At 44.3% G+C, this 18,639-nt stretch overlaps 1 protein-coding gene across 1 annotated transcript in view; it reads left to right on the top strand.

Moving 5' to 3' along the window:
- Cit (citron rho-interacting serine/threonine kinase) overlaps positions 1-18,639 on the top strand; it is a 157,950-nt gene that overhangs the window by 122,833 nt on the left and 16,478 nt on the right. The window contains exons 27-38 of the mRNA XM_027923229.2: positions 1,705-1,840; positions 3,960-4,064; positions 9,177-9,317; positions 9,816-9,923; positions 11,659-11,821; positions 12,096-12,260; positions 15,397-15,534; positions 16,052-16,232; positions 16,378-16,469; positions 16,960-17,064; positions 17,282-17,451; positions 18,192-18,236. Of these exons, the coding sequence (XP_027779030.2) occupies positions 1,705-1,840; positions 3,960-4,064; positions 9,177-9,317; positions 9,816-9,923; positions 11,659-11,821; positions 12,096-12,260; positions 15,397-15,534; positions 16,052-16,232; positions 16,378-16,469; positions 16,960-17,064; positions 17,282-17,451; positions 18,192-18,236 (1,549 nt within the window). The remainder of the gene's footprint in view (positions 1-1,704; positions 1,841-3,959; positions 4,065-9,176; positions 9,318-9,815; positions 9,924-11,658; positions 11,822-12,095; positions 12,261-15,396; positions 15,535-16,051; positions 16,233-16,377; positions 16,470-16,959; positions 17,065-17,281; positions 17,452-18,191; positions 18,237-18,639) is intronic.

Here is an 18,639-nt window from a genome sequence, read left to right as displayed (position 1 = left end):
CCATTTACAATGAAGATACCATCGATTTGAAGAGTTACCATGACAGTTTTGTAGCTCATGGCAGAAATGTGTTTGTTCTCGCATAACTGGCATGCTGTGAATGCTTACTGATGGAAGGAAATGACCTGGAAGAGCAGGAACCCTTTCCTCGTTGCACGAGGACACTGTGGGCCAGCAGTGGCCCTGTGATTTTTGTGTCTGCTAAGCGGATTTGTAGTTGCCCTTCACAGCTCTGCTAATGTTGCCTTCCTGTGAATCTCACCTTCCTGTGGTTCTCTGAATTCCTTAAGCAAGATAAACTATACTGAGAAATATCCACTACTTAATTAGGCTGTATCCTACTCATGTTGGTATCTCCCACTTGGCATTGGTCCATAGTACACTCAGTGCAGGGTGTTGCAGGGATGATATATGCAAAGTTCAGTTGAGCTGGGAAGGCTGGAGGCAGAAAACACAAACCCTCAAGTTTCCAAGGGAACCAATGGAAGTAGTTCTGTTTTGAACATCCTCCCGTACACGGTGTTTGCTGAGGTGAGGGGCTGCTGTTTTAAGACCCTGTTCCTGCTTTCCTCCGTCTTGGTGGAAGTTCTCACTGCTCTCCCACAGACCCCTTCCCTCCCACCCTCAAGTCCAGCTCCTATCTGAGTTGTTTCTAGGGTACTTCAGAGATAATTTTGGGGGTCGGATCTAGCCTCAGAATCAAAAAATACGCAGACACACATGGAAAGTGTAATTATGGACTGTGCTTGGAAGACTAGCCTTAGCCTACTTTCAGATCTACTTTCAGGGCAATTGTGAGAGGTCTTACCTTTTTCTTTCTTTCTTTCTTTCTTTTCTTGTCTTTTTGTTTTCTTTTTTGGTATTAAGTGGGATACTGAGGTGAGTAAAATATAATTCTTAATCCTTGTCCTCCACAGGCTAAGAGTCTAGCAGAGGAGGGGAGCTGTGTATTCTCTTTGCACCTGAAAGAGTGAGGTGTGCTAGGGGAGGAGTATACTGCTGTTTCAGACACAGGGTGGGGGAGAAGGGACGTTGGGGAAGAGTTTATGGAAGACACAGCATTTGAGTTTATCCTTAAAGAAGAGGTAAGACTTGAGTCCCTAGAGTAATGAAGGAGAGTCTTGTTCGTGGAGGAGATTGTACAAGCCAAGCGTAGAAGCAGGAAAACGTGGTACCTAACTGGGGGTAAGGAAGTGACTTTCTCCAGTTTGCTTCTGGCTTTTGTGTCCTTTAACATTATTTAGATTATTTAGGCATGCATTCATCAGATTCAGATTTCAGTTTCCTAATGAGCACCCAAAACACTTACCCCCTGCATATGCTTTAAAGAGAGAAAATGTTTTATTGAATGGGGTCTCCCAGTGGTTCTTCAGGGGGTACTCATTCCATGTCCACCCCCATGGGGAGGGAGCGGCAGGCTCTACACATCCTTATTCAGCTGGTTGCATTTGCAAATGCCGATTTTCCTTCAGCCTTTGAAAGTCAGTCCTCCAGGAACTTTGCCTCTCAAGGGTTATTTCACCCAGAATCTGAAGTGGGTCAGATCTTTGCTCCGTAAGCTGCCAGAAAGGAAGACGTAATTTGGAGGAAGGACTCGGGTTGGTGCAGCCTGTGGAGTTGCTCATCAGGACCAGAGGTGCAGCAGCCTTTCTCCAGGTGGGCAGTGGTGGGGCTTCTGAAAGCAGGCCTGTGTTTTCCTGGCAGGGCAAGAGCTGACCAGCGGATCACTGAGTCTCGCCAGGTGGTGGAGTTGGCAGTGAAGGAGCACAAGGCTGAGATTCTCGCTCTGCAACAGGCTCTCAAAGAACAGAAGCTGAAAGCTGAGAGCCTCTCTGACAAGGTCAGCGCCAGGGCCTTCTGCCTTTTAGGACAACATTTTTGTTTCCTTCTTTTAAAGGCATGCTTGACACAAATTCAAGTGCAATCTGTGGTAAACAGATTTCATAAGTATACATTCACTCATTCCAAAAAGTCAGTTATGACTCACTGTGGGACATCTTTGGTTGGCAGTAGCATAGGTGGGTGTGGTAGGAAGTGGGTTATCACAGCTGGTCAGAGGCTTCTTAACATCTACCTGCCTGGGCTCCAGAGTCCAAATTTTGGTCTGGGTGCACCATTCTTTGGTTTTCTGGGATCTTGTTTCTAGAAGTTTTGGGATTTAATGTTGAGCATGCTTGGGAAGAGCATGGTGACAATGACTAATGTTCACTATTGCTGCAATCATAGACAGCTCAGCTTCTCCATTTTCCAAGTTCAGGGACACAAAAGGGCCTATCTGAATCTGTATTCTGTCATTCTAACAAAATACCTGCAGCCAGATGTAAAGAATAGATATATGTTTGTTTGGTTCACAGTTCTGCAGGCTGGGAATGTCAAGCACATAGTAAGGGCCTTCTCACTGCATGATAGCATGGGGGAGGACGTCACATGGTGAGGCAGAGTAAGTGTGCTAGCTCCAGTGTCTCTTTCTCTTCTTAAGAAGCCCTTAATGCTATCCTGGAGCCCTTCCCCTATAACCTCATCTAATACCAATTATCTCCCGTGGGCCCCACCTCCAGATACCATCAACATGTGAATTCGGGGATTGAGTCTCCAACGCAAGAACTTTTGGGGGGCACATTCAAACATAGCAGGGTCTAATGATACATGTGATCCTTAGTATTTCACACTGGAAACACATTGTGTTCTGTCTATGCACCATTCCTTGAAATTTGCAGAGCAATGGACCAATGTTTTGGACATTTTATCTATTAGTTTTGAAAGAGAAAAATATGAATTTTGTATTTTATATAACTTTGCTATTCCACATTTATAAAAGTAATTATTTAGGATCATTCTGGAACATACAGAAACCACAGAACAGTAAAGGGAAAAATGACTGGTAACCTATTACCTTGTTACATTGGTGACTTTATTTGCAGTATCTTGTTTGTGTATGTTTTGCGCACGTGTGCGCGCACACACACACACACACACACACACACACACTATACCCACACATTTATTTTGTAAACTTAGAACTTAGGTTTGTTTGTTTTTAAAAAACATTGTATAACTAGAAGCTTTTCTTGAGTTACTGAATGTTTTTTTGAACATGCAATCCTGAAAAAATCAAATTGCATGCTGGCATGTAATTTATGCATTTCCCCTTGTGTTGGGAATTTGGGCTTCTTCCAATCTGTTTTTTTTTTTTTTGGCCATATAAATAACCTGATGAACGTAAGTTTTTATGAGCATTCATGATTATTTCCTTACTGGAAATTCATAGAAACAGAATTTTGGATTCAAGGCTGGTGCTTCCTGCTCAGGAATGCTCCTGAATTCCCTGAGATTGATTTGTTTTCTTTCTTTTTTGTAAGTGTGAGGAAAGTAGATGTATTATTTAGAGACAAGTGAATCCTTTTATGTTTAACTTGAAGATTTATTTTTCCGACTGACTTTTCTTGAAATATTTTGTTGCCAGCTGTCCTTTAGCAATCCAGAAATTCCAGAATTATCTTTTCTCTGTCTTGTTTTATTGGGATGAAGTTCTCTTTTCTATACCTCTCTTATCAATTTTCACACGGCAAAGCGTCATGGTCAGGGCATGTGACTTGATGAGATCCTCAAGAGTGCTCGACTACATTTCATCCTAGTACCTGTGATGCTCGGCAAGGATTAAGCTCCTGGCATAGGACTGTTTAATTAAATTCAGCCAAAGAACTTCAGATCCATAAGTTCTTGCACCGTCATCCTCTCAGAACTCGAAGTAGCTATATATGTGACCCATCCCGTAGAAACAATTCCTATCCTCAATATGGGAGACTTACCTGTTATATGGACTTCTATGTTTTCAAAAACACCACTGACATTCTGACTTTTTGAACTTGATTGTACTTGATATGTGAAGGCCTGTGGACAGTCGTTAGTGTCTAGCATCCCTAAATGTGGCATCACGGCCAATTTTTCCCAATGTCCAGCTCAATGACCTGGAGAAGAAGCACGCCATGCTTGAAATGAATGCCCGAAGCTTGCAGCAGAAACTGGAGACAGAACGAGAGCTCAAACAGAGGCTTCTGGAAGAGGTGAGTGCAAATTACCTGGGAGGTAGAGCCAGGGGGGATTTAGAAAGTGAAAATTTGTTATGTTCACGTGGTCAGATCCAAGTCAGACTTTAAGATTTTGAAGTAAGAACCTTTGAGGTAGAGTAGGGTGGTCCCATCATACATTCTATAAGATATCGAGCACATTAAAATAATATGTCTCTGACTGGCAGGGTCTCCCTGTCGCTGGTATCCTCCTACATGGTGCTTAACAGAGTGTCAAGCACATAGTAAGTACGTGCTGAATAGAGGTTTATTAAATACATGGATGAATGAATATTGAGTTAAATTGTTCTTTAGAGTTAATATTCAAAGTGTATTATGTTTCATGCTGATAGAACATCCATGCAAATTAGCTTCCCACACAGGGCAGGGATTTGATCAGATTATGCCGAGTGCCAAATTTCATGAGGACTTTTGAATGTGCACTTAATTCAATTAAAAATAATTGTGCCCTGCTTTTGAGACATAAGATGACAAGTTCAAATTGATCTCCTAACCCCATCCCTTATGTTATTTCATGTGCCTTTTCACAGAATTCTGGAAATTGCTATTTAAATTAATGATTACTTCCCACTCCCAACCAAAGCCCTATATGTTGAATCACTAATGATTCTGTTTTGTTCATTAGAATTGACCTGCAAGGGCAAATGCACTTTGTAAAGATATCTAAGGAAAAGTTGGACTCCAAAGAGTGTTCTGTTTAACCCATAGTGAGCCTGGCAGTTTCGTTACCCAGAATCCCCTGTCGTCACATGGTGCTCACAGCTCCTGAGCCCCGCTGATAGGAATAATATCACTAGGCTGTTAAGTTTGAAAAGGGTAGTGAGACTATTGCAGGTGAGTATACAATGTCTCATAGAATGACACTTGAGAAATAAGGGTGGGAATTTGAGAAAGTCTACAGATGGATGGTTGGTAATTACTGCATAACAGTGTGAATGTCCTTAATGCTACTGACCTGTGTACAAATGGCTACAATGACCCACCATGCAGGAGGCCCTGGGTGACCAAAAAAAAAAAAGGAAGAAAAATATAAGTTTTATATTATGTGTACCTCGCTGCAATAAGAAATTTTAAAATAAAATTAGTTTTACACACACACATGTATGACTGAAATTCACTGAAAGTGACCCCAAGAATATTACTATATAGGTTGAGTAGCTCTTGTCCAAAATACTGGGACCCAGAAGTATTTTGAAATTCATTCTTTTTCAGATTTTGGGATATTTTTATATATGCATAATGAGCTATCATAGAGATAGGACTCAAGTCTAATCATGAAATTCATTTGTGACTCATATACATTGTACACACATAGGTGAAAATAATTTTACGCAAAATTTTTTTTTTTTTTTTTTTTATACTGAGGATTGAACCCAGGGATGCTCACCACTGAGCTACAGCTCTGGGCCTTTTATTTTTTATTTTGTGACACGGTGTTGCTAAGTTACCCAGTTGGCCTTGAAATTGTGAACCTCCTGCCTCAGCCTCCCGGGTGTATAAGATTACAGGTGTGCACCACCAGGCCTGATGAATTTTATGCAATTTTTAAAATGTGCCTGTGTTTTGATTACAGTTCAGCACAATGAGATCAGGTGTAGAATTTTCAACAAACAGTGTCATATTCATGCTCAAAATGTTTTGGATTTCGGAGCATTTCAGATTTGGGATTTTTAGAATTGGGATGCTCAACCTGTGTTAGAGTTTTTAACTCTACCTAGGGGTCAAATAGAGAGTTCTGGTCTTTTATCTGGGATCAATAGGCAATATTCCCACTTTGAGCTCATGCTGGGAAGAAAATAGGAATACTAGATGCCCCTGACTGTCCTGTTTTCCTGAGGAGGGCAGGTTGACCCTAGCAGCTCAGTTCTTTGGCCTAAGGTGACATGATGAGTCAGTGACAAGGCTAGGAATAGGATGCTGGGAGCCTGTCTCAGTCCCCCAGTTCTCACTTCTAACCCATGTGAGAACATTTCCAGTCTCCCAGTCTGTCCCTCACAGATAGATGTTTGAGCACAGGCTTCTGGCTGACATTGAGCTTGAGTCAAATTTCAGACAGTGTAAACCATTACAAAATAGAGAATGAGTTATCTATTCATTTATTTATGGCAACGCTGGGCATCAAACCCAGGGCCTTGCACACAGAGAATGATCTTTATTGGCCAAAACATGGCTGAGATCCCTGGTTGCGGAGTGCACTTTGTAACCATGGGCCCAAGGCCCCAACCTAAACATCTTCTTCATAGGAACAGAGACTTTTAGTAGGACAGAATCAGAGTCTCAAAATTAGAAGGAATATTTATGTCATCTAATCCAAATTCCCATCATGAGTCCCCTTATTGCCTTACTGGGACAAACTTCGCTAATAGAACTCTCTCCCACATCTTTCCTCTAGGGCCGGAAATGGCCTTAGAAGCTCTCTTGCCTTGACTCTTACAGACCACCATCAGCCCATTGGAAGTAATGCCAGAGATGAAGTCCAGTTACCAATCCTCATCTCCTACTGAGATAGACACTGCCTTTTCCAACACTTCTCATGGGCATCCCTCATTAACTCAGGCAAAATACCTATAGTGACTTTGGACATCCCAACCCATTTTTCAGCAATTCTGATTTTTAGAAAGTCCTTTCTTATTCTGAAATAAAACCTACAACTTTCACCCACTGGTCCTATTATATCAAAACATGAAATTAGAGAGTAGTCAGGCCTGTCCAACCAAAATTGAGATTAATATTGACTAATGATCAAATTAATTAATTAATATTTAATGAATGTTTTGTTAGCACTTACAAGGTGCCAGGGCCCCTTCTGAAAACTTTACACGTATTATCAACAGTCCTATGAGATGACTTCTTTTATTATCTCAGTTACAGTCAGTATCTGAGGCTCTCTCCCACTCCAGATTGCCTTCTCTTTTCTAAGTGAAACATTTCATATCCCTCCAAGCTCTGAATGATCTTTTTGGCTAGCTCTATCTTTCCAAAGAGAGTTTCTGGAAGTGCATGTGGTTCAAATATGGTTCCTGAGGTCTTTGTTTAGTGGAATATTTCCCCCTCCATACTGGTTTCTGTAAACCTCTCTCTGCCAATTGCTTGGGTTCTTTAATCACACCAGTGACATCCAGGGACCTGTAAAATCACATCTAGACTTCCACAAGCTTTTTTTTTTTTTCCTTTTTAAAAACATCCTTATGTTCTATGTTTACTCAATTGAAGTTTTAAGAAATACCATTCTATTGAACTTGCTTGTTCACCTACCCTCCTGTCTGTCCACTGGGGTTTCCATGTCTCAGGTTCTGTCATCCAGCTCCTTCATCCATCCTCCCAGGTTCTTGTCACCCCTGTAAAGTCAGTGGGTCTAAGCAATGGCTAAGGCCCAGGAAGTCACCTCCTTTTGCCTTTCTCCAGGAAGCAGATAAGTGGTTTTGAAAAACATTTCTAAATATCTCTCTGACTTGGTTTTTATTATAGTAAATAACCATCCTATTTCTTGGAAAGCCAATGGACAGTTGATGCATTTATTCTAGAAAAATATTTTGGGCCTGGCTGTCACCAAATAGATCCCTGTCTCCAGCACTTGTCTTTCTGGGTCCTGCCTAATAATTAGTGTTGTCCCAAAATACTAGGAAGAGACTAAAGAGGGTAATTTGTGGAAGAAGTCACTGTGCTGTGGGGAACGGAGTCCCCCTTTCAGAGGGCATCTCAGTTGTTTCCTTCCTTCATTCCTTATGTGTCTTAGGGGATTCTGTAATTGTATTAAAAAATTTCAGGCAGGTTGTACACCCAGGCTAGGTGATCTTTAGTTAGTATTTCCTGTTTTATGGCAGGATTGGTAGGGAAAGGCAGATGGGAAGATGATCAGGGCACTGAATTGGATGAAGCAAAGAAAGCAAGACAAAGGAGGTGGAAAACATCGAGATCCATGAGGCACCTGCTGTTCCCTGGGCACCGTGCTCAGTGTGTCATCCAGCGAGGCCAGGTGTTCTACCCACGGTCAGATGAAGAAACAGGCTCTGAGAGGCAGCAGGACCTGCCCACGGTCATATTGCTGTTGAGTGTTAAAGTCAGGATTTAAACTAGGGTCTGAAAGATTCCAAAGGTGCAGATTCTTTTGACTACAGCCAGATGCCTCAGGTCCTTCTCAAGAAGAAGGTCAGGTGAGCAATAGAACTGGAAAGAAAAACAGGCAGAGAGCAATAAAGTTAGAGGGAGAGGGACAGAGGGCTTTGGGATCTGCCATGGACCATTTGAAAACTCCATGGTGATGTTTATTGCTCTTTCCTAGCTCCTGGCTCTAAGTGTGCAGAGAGTCTAGGCCACCAGGGAAGAGATTATTTGGGTCACTTGCAGTATGGTTGGATGACAACCCAGGGTTTAGTTGAAGTTTTGTCAGGATGGAACACATTTTCAGAAAGAAACAGACACATTTTAGGAAAGAGAACCATAAAACCAGTATCTTTATAACTTGTCCTATTTTCTGGTTGACTTCTACATAAAAATCGGAGAGAGATTTTTCAGAACAAAACTGTTTCCAATATACTAAATTGAATTTTTTTCCTGGGTTTTACCACTTATATACTGTATCTGGGATCCTCTGCCTTTCTCCCCACAGTGTGATCGAGGCTATTACCTGTATGAGTCATGGTGATCATGAAGTTGGGGTAGATACAGTTCTTCCATAGGTATTCTACACTGCCCATACAATGATTTCTCCTAAGGACCATTAAGATCCTAAAAAGATCAAAAAATAGGGACAAATGGAACTTAGCTATCAGGGAGCTGACTTTGCTGTCCGCTCTTAAGTATCAAAGTATTCTCAAGTGTATCACTGACTGGGAAGGCAGACCTGTAGCCTGGATTTCCTGTCATGGTGGGGATCTTGTGACTTGGCCATCAGAGATTTTCTTTCAAGTTCTTTTTTATCCATGCCCGCGTCATTTAACAATAAAGACAGGTGGTATTTCTGGAAGCACACGATTTCCAAAGCTGAACCTCTAGTGTCATGCCTGAAATTAATTGAGAATAGGAGCAGCAGGGGACATGTAGTGTTCCGGATGGTGTCGAGTCTTTCTCTGGCCCTTCTCCCACTAGCAAGCCAAGCTACAGCAGCAGATGGACATGCAGAAGAACCACATTTTCCGTCTGACTCAAGGGCTGCAAGAAGCTTTGGATAGGGCCGATCTGCTGAAGACAGAAAGAAGCGATCTGGAGTATCAGCTGGAAAACATTCAGGTGAGGGTGGACAGAGGGAATCTGCTGAGGAGCCCTCTGCAGGGCTGGGTGTGACTCAGTGCAGGAGGGTGCTTAGCCTCTCGATGTTCTAGGTTCCACCCACAGCATATGTGTGTGTGTGTGTGTGTGAGAGAGAGAGAGAGAGAGAGAGAGAGAGAGAGAGAGAGAGAGAGAGAGAGAGAGAACCTTTCCCAACACTTTAATTATGAATATTTTCAAACATTCAGAGATGGTGGAAGATTTCCATAGTGACCACCACCCGGATCCTACACTTAACCATTTGCTTATTTTTACTTTCTCATATATCTCTCCATCTTTTTTTTTTTTTATTCTGATAAAACTGGAACTACACACATAAATTTCAGCCCATGCTATTTGGGTTGGATTTTCCAGTGTCCTAACGACTTTACTTTTCATTTTCTTAAAGTACCAAATTTGGAAGTACACTCCTGTCTGGCTCTAAGGTTATCTTTTTTTTTTTCCCCCCCATGGTTCCAGGTTCTCTACTCTCATGAAAAGGTGAAGATGGAAGGCACTATTTCTCAACAAACCAAACTCATTGATTTTCTGCAAGCCAAAATGGACCAACCTGCTAAAAAGAAAAAGGTGGGTCCAAGTGCGCGGCAGCTGGGAGTTGGCCAATTTGACTGCACGGTTCCTGACTTAGTGGACACCACTGTGATGTATAACCATGGGAACATAGAAGAAAAAAATGTGTATTGTCTTGTTTCATTTTGGGTTGAAAAATAGGTCTTTAGATAATTAGAATAGCCTTTAGCAGAGCATATCATCAATCAAGTCTAACTTGATGTTTGTGGCCCCTTAAGTTGTAGGGCCTTTCTGTGTTAGGGGAGTGGTTTTCCCCTCCCACTTAGTAGCTGGGGTGGGGGCCTCTCTGCAGAGAGAAGGACTTATAGGTAGGTCATGTATGCAAACCTGCTTAAACAGGTTCAGAGGTCCTTATATAGGACTATAGTAGGATTAGCAGCTCCCATGTATGGGATTCAGAGGGATTAGTAGGTCGTACATCTGGGACTCTGAATCGGTCCTTAGGTTACCTGCATGGGACTCCAGGAAGAATTACAAATGATCTGGCCCAGTGGTTTTGATCAGCTAATGAAGAGACTGAACCCTGGGACTTGGAGTACCAAACTGGATAGCCATACTCTCCATACCATTCTTTTAAAATTAACTATGGATAAAAACCCAAACCATGGGCAGGTTATATATAGGTACACATTATAAGTTGTTTTATTTTATTTTTTCAGTGCTGGGTATTAAACCCAGGGCCTTGGGCCTGGTAGGCAAGTGCCCTACTACTGAGCCACACCTCCATCTCCAGAAAGTAGCTTCTTCAGTCTCGGCTTTCCCAACACACAGAAATCCTCACACTAGGTTTGGCCAAGTGTTCACAGTTTCAGGCCTCTAAGAACTTGCAGTTTCCTTCCAAAGGCCTTAGTACAACCTAGTGGCTATGGCAGCGCTTTTATAGAAAAGGGCCTAATGACTTGGAATATCCAGGAGAAAGGCTTGGAGGACTAAGTCAGTGGTTGGTCCCAGTGTTCCTGGTGCCATCTCTACTGTACGAGGAAGTGCAGCGTTCAGAGGTTACCTCCTGCTGAGCAGCCTCTGCCTGGTTGGATTTCAAACTTGCATATACTATGTGACTATATATTGCTAAGCTTATGATATTTAATCTTTTTTATTTTAGCAGTGGACTGGTGTCTAGTTATGTCACTTGGTGTAGTCAGGGTGTTTCCATCTCTTATTTTTTAAGTTAATTTTGTCTCAGTTGCATTATTCTGTTTTCCTTTTCTGTGTACAGTAAATGTTTCCATTTGCATTTTTAGTAAGCCCCTTATTTTACCATCATTTTAGCCTTCATTATCAAATTTTGCTTTAAAAAAAAAAAAAAAAAAAAAACACCCCTCTCTGTGTCTTGTAACTAAGCATCATGAGACAAATTCAAAGGCAAGAGTGACCTCTGAACCATCTCTCCTGGCTCCATACTCCATCTCTCCTGGTTCCATTTTTTTGAGGGGAAAAGACTCTCAGGAAATGGCTGTCCTGTCTTGGGAATGCTAAAGGAAGAGGTGGTGGCAATTCAAGCATCTTTAACCCTCTTGGCGAAAACGTCCGCACCTCACTTTTTTTTCAGCCGGCTGGAATGGGCTGACGCTCAACCTACCCCTTCCCCCTTCACATGCCATTTTTACTAAACACACTTACAGTGAGTATGTTCCTGGCCTTGGTGGTCTGCTCCTCCCGAGTCAGCTTTCCTTTAGCTAGCGCACAGTGCCAGTTTCCAGGAGTTAGGAGATATCTCTGTTTCCATTGCTAGGGTTTATTTAGTCGACGGAAAGAGGACCCTGCTTTACCCACACAGGTTCCTCTGCAGTACAATGAGCTGAAGCTGGCCCTGGAGAAGGAAAAAGCTCGCTGTGCAGAGCTGGAGGAAGCCCTTCAGAAGACCCGCATTGAGCTCCGATCTGCCCGGGAGGAAGGTAGGGGCTCCATCTACAAAGCACTCCAGGCTGTGAGTGGGGCAGAGGGCTGAGCTCCATGAGATTGGTCAAAGCGCCATTTTTGTTTATGGCCTCTGAGTTTTCAGTCCAGACACCCCAAGTCTAAAAAATTATAGCCTCCTCTATGTTCCCAAATTGGTATGACTTATATCCATTTGGTCTTGGGGCCTTGAAAGACAGCCCAGGGGCAGTCTGCCTAATCTGGTCCTCTTGATAACTCTGCTAACCCAAAATCACACTGGTCTCTCAACAGCTGCCCACCGCAAAGCCACAGACCACCCACATCCTTCTACTCCAGCCACAGCGAGGCAGCAGATTGCCATGTCCGCCATTGTGCGGTCACCTGAGCACCAGCCCAGTGCCATGAGCCTGCTTGCCCCACCGTCTAGCCGCAGAAAGGAGTCTTCAACCCCAGAAGGTATATTCTTATCTTAGTCTGTTTTCTGTTGCTATAACAAAATACCTGATACTGGGTAGTCAAGAAAAGAAGTTTATTTGGCTCATAGTTCTGGAGGCTGGGAAGACCAAGAGCGTGCCTCCAGTATCTGGTGAGGGCCTTCCTGCCGCATTATAATGTGGTGGCAGGATGGAGCAAGTGAGCTAGCTCAGGTTTCTCTTCCTCTTTGTATAAAGGAATGCCACTGTGGGAGCTCTAGCTTCACCTCCACTAACCCTAATGATTTTCCAATGGCCCCTCTTCAAATCCTATCTTCATATGAATTTGAGGATTAAATTTCCAATGCAAGAACTTTTGGGGGACTCATTCAGACCATATCCATTCTTATGGGCCTGTTGGAGTTATGTAGAATTTTTTTTTAACCTTCCAAGAAATGTAGTCATATGGTAAAAATTACAAGTAATTCTAAGGAATAAAGAGTGAAATGTGAGTTTTCCCTCCCCCGACAGATCCCTTAACCCAGAGTGGTCAGATGTTTTCACTCATCGAGTTCTTTAGCCAGAGTTCATGAATGTAGCCATGTTATTAATTCATGTATCTTATATGAACAGATTTAAAGAATGTGAGAAAATAAGCCTATTTTTCTCAGCTTGTAAATAAATATCATAGCACACTATACCGTACACTGCAAGACGCCTTTCAGATAAATGTTAGACACACATCAGAACACAGGGACTTACTTCATGCTTTCAGAGGACTACCCAGATGGTATGGGTATACGATTCACCTATTAAACCAGACCCCTGCTGTTGGGCACTTAGATTGTTTCCCTATAACCACAGACACGCTGCAGAGAACAGCCTGTACTTCTGTAGGTGTTGTGGCTGTGGAATAAACTGTTGGGAAATGAGTCATTGGGTTAAAGGTTTTGTACATTTCAAGTGTAGATAGTTTGTGGCAGTTTATTTAGCTATTGACAGGGTAAGGAGTTTTGTTTGTGTTCCTAAGGATACTCTGTTCATCTTGAGATGGAAAGGACTTCTACAAAGGCCAAGGAGAGTGGTTTGGAAAGGCTTGGGGAAAACAGAGCAGAACCGTGGCTTAGCATCATGACATCACCATCAAAGCCGCTGGGGCTGTGAGTCTCCACGGCATTTCACTATTGCTCTTGTTTCTTTTCCACCATGAGGTGGTCTCTTCCTATGTTTACATAACACCTTGAGTCAAAGAGCTTTGCTCTAGAAGTCATCCAGATGGTGTTGGGAACCTAGAGGAAAGCGTGGTTCCTGGCTGTGGTGCTCACTGACGAGCATCGGAGAGCAGCCTCCTGGGAGGTGTGAACGCTTCTCCTTCTCGGGCTGCGCCTTCCAGCTCACAGTGCATTGCTGTTATCCTTCCTCACGAAGGAAAGGAAGAGAGCCGACCATTCAGAGGGACATGTCCAGAGCTTTTCTATCTAAAGTTGCCTCTAATTAAGTCACCGTTGAGAGGAAACCGGTTAAACTGGGGGTGAAGGGTTGGCCTTACAGCATAGATGTAAGAATCAGTTCTTTGAGACTAAAAAGTTGATTTATGAACAAAAGGAGATCATTCATGGAAAAACTGGACATACATAGAGAATTCTTCAGTCAGTACATATACATAAAATTGAGAGATTCTTTAGTTCATAATAATTACTTTTAAATGGGATTTTTCTCCCGTATGTTTATTGGTGCATTATAGTTGTGTGTGATGGTGAGCTTCATTGTTGCACATTCACACATTCAAACAACATGACAATATAATTTGGCCAATGTCATTCCCTGGGGTTTCTTTCCATTCTCCTTACCCCTTTAAATTGGATTTTGAAAAGCTCTAGACATATGATTTCATCTGAAAAGCAAAGCCTTTATGACTAAAATATTTACAATTAATTTTAAAGCTTGTTTTCTTTATGACCCCAAACATATACTATAGGATGATCAATCTACTAGGAAATAAAACCCAATTCCTGCTGGGTGCAGTGGCACATGCCTATAATCCCAGTAGCTCAGGAAGCTAAGGCAGGAGGATTTTGAGTTCAAAATCAGCCTCAACAACTTACTGAGGCCCTAAGCAGCTCAGTGAGACCCTGTCTCTAAATAAAATACAAAAAAGGGCTGGGGATGTGGCTCCGTGGTTAGGCACCCCTGGGTTCAACACCTAATACTAAAACAAACAACTTAATAACAGGTGGTGGGTACTTGAAGTTGATTCATAAAAATTTAGATGCATCTGTTTGTGTCAAAATACTTTCATAGGCTGCAACTAACCTACTCTAATGTTTTTTTTTTTAAAAAAACAGTTTTATTTAAAGATAATTCACATATGATAAAATTCATCCATTTAAATTGTACAGTTCAGTGTTTTTCAGTAAGATCTGCTTTCTATCTCTGGATTTGCTCCTCTGGGTTCCTATCAGTGGGATCATACCATGCGTGGCCTTTTGTGTCTGGCTCCTTCCACGAGTGTGATGTATTTGAAGTTCACCCACATTGTAGCAGGTGTCAGTACGCAGTTTCCTTTTATGACTGTATGCATGGTATTCCTTGGCACAGGGAATGATCATCAATGGGCTTTTGGATCATCTGTACTTTTTTCCTGGCATAAATCATGCTGGTGTGGATAAGTGTTTTCAGTTCTCTTGGGTGTGTATCTGGGAGAGGACTTGCTGGGTCAGACGGTGACTTTGTTTAGCTTGCTGAGGATCTGCCAGGCTCAGGTCCAAAGTGGCTGCACCATTTCACTTTCCCCCTGGCCAAGTACAAGGGCTCCAATTTTTCCACATTCTCACCAACTCTTGTTTTTCCATTTCTGGGTCCTAGATGTCCTTAGTGGTGGTGAAGTGGCATTGCATTGTGGTTTTGATTTGCATTTCCCTAATGGCTGTGATGTTGAGCATCTTTTCATGTGCCTATTGGCCATTTATTTATCCACTTTGGGGAGATATCTATTCAAATCCTTGACCCACTTTTTAATTGAGCTGTCTTTTTATTACTGAGTTGTGAGAGTTCTTTATGTATTCTAGACACAAGTTCATAATCAGATATGATTTGCAAATATTTTCCCCTCATTTTGTGGGTGACTCCTCACTTTCATTTGCAGTACTCTGATGATTTAATTTTTTTGCCCCTTTCAGAATATAGCCGGCGTCTTAAGGAGCGCATGCACCACAATATTCCTCACCGATTTAACGTAGGACTGAACATGCGAGCCACAAAGTGTGCTGTGTGTCTGGATACTGTACACTTCGGACGTCAGGCATCCAAATGTCTCGGTAAGAGAAGTGGTGGTGCGTCTGTGGTGGGCCCTGTTTCTCCATCTGAGGAACCCATCAGGTGGAGGCCATGTTTTCCTAAGTTCCTCATCGTGAGATGCATTTGTAGCCAAGCTCTTCATTTTAGTGGGAGGACACTATTTTTACCCCATTGAAGCAATGATCCTATACTCCTGGCTGCAGCTCAGGCTGTGCAGTGCCCTCATCTCTGTCGGTGTCCAGCCGTTTTGCCAGGATGGCTTCTCCCTGTCTTCTCCCACAGAACCATACAGACACATCCTTTGCGCACCTGTTTGTGGGCAGCCTGTATCGAAGCCAGGGAAACTGGGTTGGGAGCATGTGGCTGTCTTGTTTCCTGCCTCTGCGGAGGCCCTGCCCTTGGGAAGCCTTAAGGACGAGCTGGTTGCTGGGCCTGTATACAGTAGCTGCTTGGGTGTGAGACTCCCCAGGCTTGGCTGGAAGGCCACACTCTGAGCCCAGAGAGCGTGTTTTCAGGGTGTTCACTGCTCTCCCCTAGAATGTCAGGTGATGTGTCACCCCAAGTGCTCCACGTGCTTGCCAGCCACCTGCGGCCTGCCCGCCGAATACGCCACACACTTCACCGAGGCCTTCTGCCGTGACAAAATGAACTCCCCGGGTCTGCAGACCAAGGACCCCAGCAGCAGCCTGCACCTGGAAGGGTGGATGAAAGTGCCCAGGTATTGTTGCAGGGTGGCTTGGGGTCCCCAGGTGTTGGTGCTGAAGGCCACGGGCCGATGCCTTTTCAAGGGTCCCCTCCCCTGGGTCCTTCAGACTGATTCTTCTGAGTTCCAGCATTTTCCTTTCCCAATTTTCTTTTCCCAGGAATAACAAACGAGGACAGCAGGGCTGGGACAGGAAGTACATTGTCCTGGAGGGATCCAAAGTCCTCATTTATGACAATGAAGCCAGAGAAGGTAAATTAATAATTCAGGGGGAACTGCACTGCACGTGGCTAACCCAGGTCTCCCAGCGTTGGCGTGAAGGCGTTGTTTGGACTGCCTCGCGAGCCTTCTACGCTCTCCCATTTTTGAAAATTAAAAGCCAAATGACTTCTCTAAAGGTTATTGGTGCGATACTCACATCTATAGGTCTCCCCCCCGGAGAGCCCGCAGGGTGCTGCCCTGAAGATTCCACCTGCTAATGCCTCAGAGAACTTCCGCCTCAGCCAACTAACCCATAAATCCGCATCGTCATCAGAAATTTGACTGTGCCACTCATCTGACACACTTTATTTTTTTTTTTATCTTCCCTCTCTGCACACCTCTTTCCCTTCTTTGTTCTCGTGCGCCTCTCTCTACACGCGTCCCCTGTCTCTGTCCCCCTCTCTCTCTGCTCTGCTCTTCTCCCCTCGTTCTTGTGCCTGTTCTTTTGTTTTTCTTTCTGCCCCTTCCTCTTTGCACCAAGCTGGACAGAGGCCGGTGGAAGAATTTGAGCTGTGCCTTCCCGACGGGGATGTATCTATTCATGGTGCCGTTGGTGCTTCCGAACTCGCAAATACAGCCAAAGCAGGTGAGGGCAGGTGGGCCGGGCGTGGCAGATCAGCCGGGGCTGGAGGGGAACATGAGGGTTGGCTCTGCCAAGGAAGCCCACCTTCTCTGGCTCCCCTGGCTTTGTGGTGACGGGGACCGTGTGGTTTGGTGGGCTGTCTTGTATCTCACGGCCATCCCTGCCAGTGAGAATGGGGGAAGTCCACACCCAATCCTGTGCTCTCTGTGGAATCTCCTAGATGTCCCATACATACTGAAGATGGAATCTCACCCGCACACCACGTGCTGGCCCGGGAGGACCCTCTACCTGTTAGCTCCCAGCTTTCCTGACAAACAGCGCTGGGTCACCGCCTTAGAATCAGTTGTCGCAGGTGGGAGAGTTTCTAGGGAGAAGGCAGAAGCCGATGCCGTGAGTATGCCCGGGGGCGGAGTTCGGTAACTTAGCTTGGGGTCCCCTGGGTTGTCCTGGTGTCCCTTGGGCTGCCCTCTGGGGGGTGACAGCACTAGACAGTGATGACCAGGAGTTCTGTGGCAATGAGGTGAAACTCCAAGGCGGGAATGGAGCATCTCAAGCCCTCTGAGGCAACTCTGAGGAAAGGGGAGGCAGTGGCGAGCATGCTCTTGGGGCCTGAGGGAGCGTGTGACAGCGGTACAGCCACCTGTGCTCCCTCAAGGGCATCTGCTCTGCTGTTTACTCTGATGAGTTCTTTGGCTTAAAGGCTTGAGTTACAAGCACTTGGCCATGAATCAGCACAGCGGGCTGCCACAGCCACGTCGACTTCAGGGAGGCTCTTCCCAACCTTCCTGGTTGCTCCTGCAGTATTTGCTCTTCTGTGGGCAGGTTTGAAGTCCTACTTATCCTTCAGATGTTAGGAACGTGGGTGTTCCTTGATTGGCATCACTCCCCCCAGAACGTTCGAAGGTGCAAACAGTGCTCATTGCTCATTGGCGTTTGCTCCACTCAAGACCCAACAGCTCTTTTCAGACACTTAGCTCCTAATGAACACTTTAAGGGTTTGCAGTTGGAAAATTCTTAACCATGAGCCTCCTGGAAAGAGCTGTGCTCGCTGGGCAGGCCTGTTTTTGTGAATGTTCTGTATCTCACATGTGAGCCTTTTACTGAGATCCACGTTGATATGTGTACAATAGGCCCGTGGCTGGGTTTTCTACGAGCTTCTGACAGCGTGGGTTCAGGTAAAGAGATTCAGAGGCTGTTGGTTTGCTGCTGACCCCACTGTGCCTTGCACTTTTGCTGCAGCCTTGGGGGTGGGGGCAGCAGGAGCCGTCCATGTGGCTTGCTAATCCTTTGCAGGTGAAATCTGTGTAGCTTCAGCTATTTCCTATTCCAGAGCAGCTCTGTGTCTACACACTCACTTCTGTGTCCAAGCCAAGTTATGACTCTGATGCTAATTAACAACCGCCCCATAGAAACCCATAATATCTACATCTTGCCTTTGGAGCTCAGATAGAATTACTGGGCAAGAGGCTGGGGGCGTAGCTCTGTGGTGGAGTGCTTGCCTAACCTACACAGGCCCTGGGTGCTATCCCCAGTGCCAAAACCCAACAACAACAAAAAAGGGGGTGGGGAGCTAGGAGA

The sequence above is a fragment of the Marmota flaviventris genome, chromosome 1, assembly GCF_047511675.1.
Source record: "Marmota flaviventris isolate mMarFla1 chromosome 1, mMarFla1.hap1, whole genome shotgun sequence".
NCBI lineage: Eukaryota > Metazoa > Chordata > Mammalia > Rodentia > Sciuridae > Marmota > Marmota flaviventris.
This window is presented reverse-complemented; position numbering and strand designations above follow the sequence as displayed.